Source organism: Argentina silus (genome assembly GCF_951799395.1).
Source record: "Argentina silus genome assembly, chromosome: 7".
Taxonomy (NCBI): Eukaryota; Metazoa; Chordata; class Actinopteri; order Argentiniformes; family Argentinidae; genus Argentina; species Argentina silus.
This window is the reverse complement of record NC_139661.1, coordinates 21,506,681-21,517,990: the sequence shown is the minus strand read 5'-3', so window position 1 is coordinate 21,517,990 and position 11,310 is coordinate 21,506,681. Positions and strand designations below refer to the sequence as shown.

General features: G+C 43.1%; 1 protein-coding gene across 1 annotated transcript in view; it reads right to left on the bottom strand.

The window, feature by feature from the left end:
- Positions 1 to 6,192: 6,192 nt before the first annotated feature.
- Positions 6,193 to 11,310, bottom strand: part of ipo11 (importin 11) — a 116,324-nt gene continuing 111,206 nt past the window's right edge. Inside the window, exon 30 of the mRNA XM_083674001.1 lies at positions 6,193 to 8,140. Coding sequence (XP_083530127.1) covers positions 7,976 to 8,140 — 165 coding nt within the window. The 3' untranslated portion in view covers positions 6,193 to 7,975. The remainder of the gene's footprint in view (positions 8,141 to 11,310) is intronic.

Here is an 11,310-nt window from a genome sequence, read left to right as displayed (position 1 = left end):
ATGGCTAGGCCTATATGTCGCCAGGCGTCATTCACTTGCCAGTACTCCTCAGAACACTGTCTTCTCCCAACAGATTATCTGATTCTCCTCCATTTAAAACTACAGGACTAACACGGTATTCAAATATTCATAATTCAAAACGACAAACAGGGGATTCAAATGCACCTCATTTAAAACTACAGAGGATTAAAATGGGTTTGATGTGAAATTCCCGGACTAAGAGTACATTAAAGAAGGGGGTTCTCTGCGTGGGCAACAGGATATGAACATGAGTAATGAGATGTTAAACCTCTGGTATGACAAAGTAAGACGTGGGACTGTAAAAAAAAAAAAAAAAAAAAAGAACGGTAAGAAAACAGTAAAATAACGTTTTTAAGATCATAGAAAAGCCATAAAAATGTTATTATAAAATAAAGAATAATGTAGTTAATTTACAGACTTTTACGCACAGTACAACTTATATGTTAAAATGATGTTTTAAGCTGTGAAAATATAATAAATTAATATTGTAAAATGACATACATAAATGGCCACCTTGATGTTGAATCTGTAAGAAGAATGTTTAATTGAGATTTATCTCAGGGATTTCACCTGCATTATTCCATTATTCAATAACACAGAAAAAAATAAGGTACGAAATTACTGTGAATCAAAAATTACTGTTTTCTCTTTTTACAGTGTAGTGTCACCTGTTAATGGAACATCCACAGCCCCAGAAGTATTCATTATGAATAATTAACAGTTACTACAACAATTACTATTATCTTCCCCCTGCATTTAATCCAACGTAATTAAACACCATCTACAAACATAGATAAACATACTATACAAGGAATTAGTCTTTGTTTCATGATAAACTGTAAGATAGTGTGTGTAATGTATACACATGTAGTATTAACATTTCAGGGGTTTACGGCTTCCTCGTTATGGGACTAGCTTAGCACCCATAAAACCCGTAGGCTTAACGAATAATAATCACCATCTCATATCGACTGGTAAGACGGCGGCCAAAATAAAGGCTGATGAAATTTAGATATTAAACCTGCAAATCAAATCCCTTTGCACACTCTTCGTTTGCAAACCTTCGCACGCACGCACGCACGCACGCACGCACGCACAACCCTTCGGGCCCAAATGTCAACTCTGGTTAGAGTATGGGTATTAATGGGTCTAATAACAAGGGGGTCTGTGACTTGACGTGGACTGAGATACATCTCTCTATACATATTTGATACATTTTCTTTCTCTCCTGACAGTGCTTATCAAATATTCACCAGCAAGTAGGATGTCAGCACAAGGAAAGAGAGAGGGAGAAATGGGGAAGAGAGTGAGCGAAAGAGAGACAGAGAGATGAAGAACATAATGAGTGTCTCTTCACTCACCTCACACATGAAACCCCCTTCCCTGTTCACCTGTTTCACCTGTTTCACCTGTTTCACCTGTTTCAAGGACCTCAGAGGCTGAAGTGAGGATCATGACAGGAAAGGAAGAATCCCATGTGAGATTGAGGACGTTGACTGGACTCTATAATGTGGTTCTATGAGTCTATCCTCAGGTCGAGGCAGAACGGCCAACCATTCATCTACCAGAGGAATAAGACGTGAGGTGTGTGTGTGTGTGTGTGTGTGTGTGTGTGCGTATCCTATTCAGGTTCACCACAAAATGTGTGCTGTTTCTCAGCGCGTTCTGGATGTGCCTGTTTTCCGGCTGTTCAGCGAACCGGAGTGTGACAGCCCTCTGTGGAGAATGGGATCTGAGAAGGCACGCCGCGGGAGAAGATTCCTACAAATGGATTTGAAGCACCCAGTGTTTTCCCCTCGCGGGGCTCGCAGTGGTGCAATTGTTCTGTGCGTATGCTGAGAGCTCTCTCACTAAAGTCTTTGTGTCTTTTGTTTTCCTCCCTGTGCTTCCCCAGTTGAAGCCTAGGGCATGTTAAATCTCTCTCTCACACACTCTCACAATGTTTTTTCTCTTTCTTTCTCTCTCTCACAATGTTTTTTCTCCTTCGCTTTCGCTTTCTCGTTCTCTTTCTCACACTCTCACACACACACTCTCACACACTCACTCACACTCACACTCACACTCATACACACACTCACTCACACTCACACTCACACTCACACTCACACTCACACAGATGTTTACCAAAGCAATTTAGGTCACGTTTTCAGCAGTCTACCACTCTGGATTGTGTGTGTGTGTGTAACCTTCCCATTCAGCCTCCACGCCAGGACTTAACAACCACACAGCGTTCCTTTCCTTTCTTCCATTCACCAGCATCATCACATCGACCGCCAGGAAATAAAATAAAAGATAAGGAGACATGTTGGTCTTCTTTACTGGCCTCATCTACTTCTCTATGGTCAAGTTCAGATTCTCTGATCGACTTGTGCCTGTATCCAGACCCTAACCCTAACCCTAACCCTGTATCCAGACCCTAACCCTAACCCTGTATCCAGACCCTAACCCTAACCCTAACCCTAAGGCATTAGAAGAGATTATTTTGCTTCTTGGCTCTCCTACTTAAATGATCATGTCAGGAAGACACTGACAATGGTGACGACATGCACAGCTGTTTTCCTTTAAAAAAAATGATTAGGTGAAAGAAGCAGCTATCAAATCCTGTCTTATCAGCTAACTACAATACGTAGACAATCATTAAATCCCAGAAACAACGAAGGGGATTAAACCTTTTTTTTTTTGCAGCTACTCAGGAAAATATGAAAGAAAGTAAAAGACATTAGCAATTCAATCAGAGGGAGACAGTGCAAGGAGATCAGTAGTAATGGTTTTTTGAGTGAAGATGGCCTGCCTACCATGCTTCATTGGTAACAGGGAAAATCAGCTGACAGTCAAGGTCACAACGTTCTCCTGCCTAAAGAAAGAAAATCAATAGTCATTTTAATAGATTTTGCCAAATTGAAAACCCATGCTGCTAATCATTAAGTTTTCTCCGGAGGTATAAGCTCATATATTAAAAGTTATTCAGTTGAAGTTTGAACTCATTTACAGAACATTGTAATCATAACGTTATTATTCTGGTTTTTCTCAATTAATCTATTATGAAAGTTGGTGTCCCCTTAGGCTGTAATAAAAATATTAATTATATAGTCTAATCATAGTTATAGTCATGGTATTGGGGCTTAATCTTTCTTTATTCAGCTGAATGAGTGGAGGGAAGGTCCAGTCACAACTGCCACTGGAGGGATTAGTAACTCCTGGATGGAAGAAGCGAGAGAGGGATGGATGGATGAAGAGAGAGAGAGAGAGAGAGAGAGAGAGAGAGAGAGAGAGGGATGGATGAAGAGAGAGAGAGAGAGAGAGAGAGAAAAGCCTTTTACCCTGATTCCGTCCAGTATGTAGTGCCAATCCCATTCCTGTCTGCAGCAGGGGAGTGAGGAGACAGTCTGGCGGAGAGAGACACGCTCAGTCCTCTGTCCATCCACAGGTGCCTAGAAGGCCAGGAGTCTGGTGCTGGTCTCAGTCACGCCTGCCTGACCTTCTGACCTTTACTGGTTGCACCCACACTTTCCCAGGAGTGCAATAGCACCACAGAGGTCAGAGTCAACCTGAGAACCAGTTCACTCCCTGAGGTGGCTGGTGGATCAATTTGCTTTCAGCTGATCTTTGACCCTGCTATGTCTACTGTGTGTGTGTGTGTGTGTGTGTGTGTGTGAAAAGTTACTGCAAGTTCAAGTAAATCTCTATATCTCTTCCTGCATTAAATTGAAATGACATCTATCTATGTATCTCCTAATTTATCGATGCAGACCACAATTCTAATGGGCAGACCTGTGGTGAACTAGGTCTCCCATGAATTGAGCCAACCGTATCTGTCATCTGTACATAGCACCCACAAGGTCTTATCCATCTCTATAGCAGGGTGGTCAGTAGTAATTGAGTTGATCATGCATTAAATAGGTTAAGCTCTGTATTCTATGCTGTGTCCAAATTGGCATCTAAGACATTAGTGTACTTGACACAGCCTGACACTGTGGCCATTAAAGTACTGATACCCAATGCATTTACATGAACATACAAACAAGCAAAAACACACAGACACACAGACACACAGACACACAGACACACACACACACACACACACACACACACACACTTGAGTGACAGTTGCAACCGCATGACATGATCAGGTCGGGCAGGGACACATTGTTCATTACAGTGTTCACAGGAAGAGCAGTCATGTCTAATGAGAGTCAATCAATTACACACACACACACACACACACAGTTACCAATCAGCCCTTAGTGAGATAAATGCACTTTGGACTCATCATCATTCCCCAGCGGTCCAACTGTAGCAGCTTTCAGTACATACAGTGCTGCTAAAAGTATGTGAACCCCTTATTATAGATGTTTTTAGTTTTTACCATGAAATCTTTATTTAATCAGAACCAGTCTTTTTTATCTGACAGAACAGGTTTATATTTACCAATTCCATATGTTGGTTTAGAGGAAATCATGCGTGTAGTAGAAAAACTATCAAAGGAGAGATCTTTAGGAAAGAGTTTGGTGGGGACTTTGATAAATAGAGATAAGAAACCTGGTCAGTTTTGTATTACCCATACAGGTGAATGCAAAACACACCATGCCGAGAGGAAAGGAGATCTCAGAGGACATCAGTCTGGGGAAAGCTATAAAATCATCTCAACAAGATTTGAGCTCCATCAGTATAGAGGTATACCAGGAGATTCTTGAACAGAACGTCAAGCCATCAGTCAAGGAGCTAAAGCTGGGCTGAAAATGGGTCTTCCAACAAGACAACGACCCAAAGCATTCAAGCAAATCTACCAAAGAATGGCTCTGGAGATTTGTGTTTTGGATTGATGCTGTGGCAGGACCTGAAGCAGGCAGTTCATGCCAGACACCTCTCAAACCTCACTCAATTGGCTGAGTTCTGTAAGGAGGAGTGGGCAAAAATCCCTCATAACAGATGTCAGAGACTGATTAGTGGCTATACGAGACATTTACCCCAAGTTACCACTGCTAATGGAGGTGCCACAAGCTACTGACTGAAGAGGTTCACATATTTTTGCACACATGAAATCTGAGGTTTTGTTAAATAAACCACTTTCATTAAATAAACAATGAAAATATAATATTTTTTGTTTGTGTCCTTTATTTGGAATGTCTTTATTATGAATTGGGGTTTAGATAAAGATTTTATAAGTTCATTTGAATATTTTCTGCAAAAATAATGAGATCCCTACAGGCTTCACAAACTCTCAAGCAGCACCATGTGAAGGTACAGTACCAGTCAAAGGTTTGGACACACCTTCTCATTCAATGTTTTTTCTTTATTTTTTATTACTTTCTACATTGTAGATTAATATTGAAGACATCAAAACTATGAAGGAACACATATGGAATTATGTAGTAAACAAAAAAGTGTTAAACAAACCAGAGTATGGTTTATATTTTAGATTCTTCAAAGTAGCCACCTTTTGCTTTGATGACAGCTTTGCACACTCTTGGCAAGGTGTGTCCAAACTTTTGACTGGTATTGTACGTACATTAAATCATAGCAGAAAACCAATCCTATTAGAGCTGCAGATGTACATACGACCATGCTGCCGTTCAGACTTAATCCCTACAGTGGGACTAATCCGATCTGGAAATTAGGGATTAGAGGTAATCCTCTCCTATCGATGGATTCCCGAGATTATTAACACCACACACCTGCAGTGGCCATCTTAGCTGGGGGCGAGGGATGCTTTGCTAACAGCAATGACTGGCACATCTGTTGCTTCAGTCGGAGAAAGATGTGTGGAATTCCTCAAGATGATGGTGGGGTTTTTTTTTTTGGGGGGGGGGGGGGGGCGCTCAGTGGCGTGGCACACTGACGCGCGTGCTGTGTCATCACAGGGTCCCTGGTTCGATTCCGGCCATCGACATATCCTGCATGTCATCCCTCCTCTCTCTCTCTCCCATCCTTCCTGTCAATCTCTACTATCTCTATCCCAATAAAGCAGAAATGCCTTAAAATATAGATAAAAAAAAGAATAATAATAATTTGTACAAACTGCAAGGGCACGGATAGTTTGTGATCTATGCTGTATATACTGTTGGAAGGATTGTAATTTTGATTGGATTGTAATGATTAAAAAGCAGAAATTCACATTAAAACAATTAATCGAAATATCCAGAATAAAACCACTCCAAGCAAACATTTCAGCCATGTACTGCATTTTATTGAAGCTGTTGAAAAAAAAAATGAACAAAGATTTTCCCCATTAGAACTCTATAAGTGAAAATAGTCTGAAAACATTTTCTACCACTGTTGTGTTCTGCTCATTTCTCCAATTATCAATATAATACCAGTACAGAAACAAACTACTAGTCATCTAAGAAAAGAAGAAAACGATATAGTGAGAAAGGTACAGGTACTGTCTTAAGGACAGGTAAGGACAGGTAAGGCTGAAAGCATAAGGCCTTGATATAGTTTTCCGTCTCTGCTACTGGAGTCAGTCACAGTGTCTTAGGAAGCTAGTGTCTCAACTCTCCACTCCTCTTCACTCAATCTGGTATTCTGTCTCACATCTGTCAATCAAGCTTCATCCCCGTAAGTAGCCTCCTCCTCAATCTGATTCAATCATTTCATATACAATAGGGAGTATGATGAAGTTGCCTGTAGACGTTGATCTGAGGTTAGTTTTGCATTGTCCCTCATCAGAGTTAAGGTTAAAATTAGCATATGAAAGCATCCCGCTACAACGTCCCCGAGACCTTCCACTGTCATGCAGTAATGATATGACATGAAGTACCAGGGAGTTTAGTTTCAGGAGGAAAAATAAAACAAGTTAAACATTTTTTGGTTATTAAAGTGCTCTGACACACTGTAAAATAGCAGCAGTATATATAGAAATGTGGTTCAGCACTCACTTACAAACCATCCAGTAAAAATCACTCTCATCTCACAATCGATGAATTCAATTCATAGTCCAATGATATGAAAATATCTATGCCCCCCAAAAACTAGTCTGATCTCTCAGTAGTCATGTCCGTTTGCAAAAAAAAAAAAATGAAGAAAACTACCAAATAAAAATGTGAACTAAAACATAAAATATTCTCATGCAGAATGTCATCCATACTTTACATACATACAAAATTACATTTCTCTCTCTCTTTTTTTCTTTTTTCTTCTTTACACTTTAAGAATAGAACTGTAAACACTGCTTCGGTCCTTCAGTGGGTCAATCCAGACTTCTGCCACACACACTTCAGTTCCACCACACACTCTTCCTCCAGTCCAATACCAGTACAATACCAGTACAATACCGGTACAATACCAGTACAATACCAGTACAATACTAGTACAATACCAGTCCAATACCAGTACAATACCAGTACAATACCAGTCCAAGGCTCCTGCTATGGCACCAGCAGGTTGTCTCTGAGTTGCATCGCTCCACCCCCCCGTCCCCCCGCCCCCCCGCTCTGTCTTCCATCCCTCCTCCTACAGTACGCACTCCCCTCATTCCACACTAAAACTAAATGAACAGAAGAAACCGGTAGAATGGAAGCGACTAGTAACGATCCTATGAGGAATAAAAGTAGGTTTAAGGAAGGTTCTGGAAGGAGGAGGGGTTACAGTACCCTATATAGGGCGTGGTGATGAAGAAGTGGGTTATGGGTAGTGGACAGGTGGGTTATGGGTAGAGGAGAGGTGGGTTATGGGTAGAGGAGAGGTAGGTGATGGGTAGGGACATAGGATTTGCGGGGTTGGTTTCGGTTAAGGTGTAGTAGGGGTGGAGGTGGGTCTACCCTCTCTCCTGCGCTTACAGGCCTTGCACTACTAATCAAGGAGGAAAAGGGTGTAGGTAAGGTAGGGGTTAATAGTAGAGGGGTAGAGGTTGATGCCCTTTCAACAGTTTGGCAAGGGGGGGGGGGGGGTTGTAGGCAAGGATGTGTGGGTAGAGGCTGATATCTCTCTCTCTCTCTCTCTCTCTCTCTCTCTCTTAGAGACCTTGTAAGAACTCTTGGAGCTGTCTGACGATCTCTGTGTCCACCGACTCCATCAGAACTCCGAAGCCCTGGTCCCCCATCAGAGCCTGCTGGGCCTTCAGCTTCTCATACACAAACTGCTGCAGAGACACGCTGTGTACCGGGTCCTCCAGGGCCAGCTACACAGAGGGGATAGAGAAATCAGGCAGTTAGCAGGACGCCTCACACAGACGCTTACAGCATATTGGAACTGTTGTGATGTGTGCTGTGCACCTCCAGAGCCAGCTAACACACACAGAGAGAATAACAACAGGCAGTTATCAGGACGCCTTACACAGCGTCTCATACTGTACATAGTGGCTGTAGTAGGCACATGCTGTAGTTACACAGGGACAGAGGAAGGCAGGAAGACACATGATGTAGTTACAGAGACAGAGGAAGGCAGGAAGACACATGATGTAGTTACAGAGACAGAGGAAGGCAGGAAGACACATGATGTAGTTACAGAGAGACAGAGGCAGGCAGGAAGACACATGATGTAGTTACAGAGGGACAGAGGAAGGCAGGAAGACACATGATGTAGTTACAGAGGGACAGAGGAAGGCAGGAAGACACATGATGTAGTTACAGAGGGACAGAGGAAGGCAGGAAGACACATGCGTGGGGAAACGCAGCGACTGACATGTGCTGTGTGTGTGCGCAGGGTGTGTGTGTGTGTGTGTGTATGTGTGCGTGCGGTGCGTGCGTGCGTGTGTGTGTGTGTATGTGTGTGTGTATGTGTGCGTGTGTGTATGTATGCGTGTGTGTGTGTGTGTGTATGTGTATGTATGCGTGTGTGTGTGTGTGTGTGTGTGTGTGTGCGTGCGTATCCCAACCTGGTTACATATGAGGATTAGTTGAGCGAGTGTGGAGATTCATCAGATAATCACACTAATGAATCTAAGGGGTAATGAGGGGAAACTGAGCCAGAGAGCGTTGCCAGCGTGGGCTCTAGAATCCTGTGGTGCCCAGGCGGGGTACGTACACACACCCACAAAGACACGCACGCACACAGGGGTGTGATCATCTCAATTACACAACAGGTTGATTAAAACAAGCACTGTGATTGGCCGAGAGCTGTTGGAAGCCGTGGTTTAATAACAATAATGTCACGGTTATATCACCTGTTATATCACCTGTTATTCCAACGCCACAGCAGATTTGTGCATCACGTTCCCTTGACAACATTTGTAGTTTTGCGAACTATGTTTTTCAGCGCAGGTAAGAAACCACCACAATATCTATGACAACATAAATGCTTAAAACATTGTTTTCTTGTCACAATTTTTGGGAATTGTCGTGTAACTGTTGTGTAAAGAGGCCTTGGTTGGGGTTCGCTGGCATTCCGCTGCACATGGTGACTAACAACCTGCCGACCCATGACCATTTTGAGGATAAATCACAGCCTCTCAGGCATCGTTACTGAAGTAAGTCCTATGAGAGGCATATTAATGACATCCTTGACTCTGCAGTTAATCAGTGGATGTATACGTTATGGTAATCACAGCAGCTCCTTGCCATTCTTAATCAAACCACTGAAGAATTAAAGGAGAGACTGTCATTGCTGTAACGCAATTACAATCATCAGAAGTAGCTGTCTGTTTGTGTGTGTGTGTGTGTGTCTGTGTGTGTGTGTGTGTGTGTCTGTGTGTGTGTGTGTCTGTGTGTGTGTGTGTGTGTGTGTGTGTGTGTGTGTGTGATCTGAACAGATTCCTAATGTGAATCATCACCCTTCATACTCATTACTGTGCTCTCTGCCTAGGAAACATAAATAACCTCCGCTGAGGAAAACCTGATTAATATCACACATGTAATCAAGTTCTATATATTGACAAAGGTCAGGCAATTAAATGTATGTTGGTTGAGTTAGTGTGTTGGCTACAGCAAGACAGGGGCTAATTAAGGGAGCTTGCACATCAAATCCATATAGAATAAGGTTCCATTAGAGCTGTCAAACTAATCAACTAACGAGCTCACTAACGCGCTCACCACGTAATCGCAAGGTTCCTGGTTCGCTTCTGACCCTCGACCTATCTTGCATGTCATCCCTCCTCTCTCTCTCCCATCCTTCCTGTCAATCTCTACTGTCTCTATCCCAATAAAGCAGAAATGCCCGAAAAAACATAATAAAAAAAAAAATGTAAAAAAAAAAAAAATGTAAGGAGTGGGACATGGAGTACAAGTTAACCACGCTGGACACAGACAGCAACATGACTGCTACATGACTGCTACAGCAGCTACTGACGTCTGAGCCTCTGCTCTGGACCGCGCGCAGCTCGCAGGTCTCTTTCCCTCTGAGACAGCCTCGCCGTCTGACGCTCGGTTAAACAAGGCTAGAATCACTGATCTACAAGTCCCCTGCTGCAAGGAAAAAAAATCAATATCAGCAATATCACCTGGATCAATATCAGCAAATCTGCGGCTGATCATCTCAATCGTGGAGAACGGCTTTGAAACAGCTTGGCTAAACGCTGCAAGGTGTGTGTGTGTGTGTGTGTGTGTGTGTGTGTGTATGCATTTCAGTGAGTGATGGGAGCATTTCAATGAATGACAGGAGCATTTCAATGAATGACAGGAGCATTTCAATGAATGATAGGAGGTGAAGAGAAAGAAGGCACAGCAATTGTGTGAGAGAAACATGATCATAACGGCAAGGGAGCTGGAGGAAGAGAGGGAGAGAGGGAGTGAGGGAGAGAGGGAGAGAGGAAGAGAGGGAGAGAGGGAGTGAGGACGAGAGGGAGAGAGAGGGAGTGAGGACGAGAGGGAGAGAGGGAGTGAGGGAGAGAGGGAGATAGGGAGAGAGGGAGAGAGAGAGAGAGAGGGAGAGAGTGTAGGAGAGAGGAGAGTGCTTGAGGAAGATGACAGAAAGTCAAGAGATAAGGAGGCCTGTCATGGGGCCCCCTGCTGTGTGGGACTCTCTGAAGTCGAAAGCCCTGATGCAGCAGAAACATAATCTTCAGAGTAGGAGTTTGTAATAAACACATATTGTGGGGAGGAGCAGAGGGCTATTACTGGAGGCAGCTGTGCAACACTAGGGAGAGAGAGAGAGAGAGAGAGAGGTAGAGAGAAACAGAGAGAGAGAGAGAGAGGTAGAGAGAAACAGAGAGAGAGAGAGAGGGAGGGGGAGAGAGAGAGAGATAGAGAGAGAGAAAGAAAGAGAGAGAGAGAGGGAGAGAGAGAGAGAGAGACAGCAAGGTTGGAGATTAGGAGAGAAAGAGAGAGAGAGAGAGAGGGAGGGAGAGAGAGAGAGAGAGAGAGAGAGAGAAAGAAAGAGAGAGAGAGAGGGAGAGAGAGAGAGAGAGAGACAGCA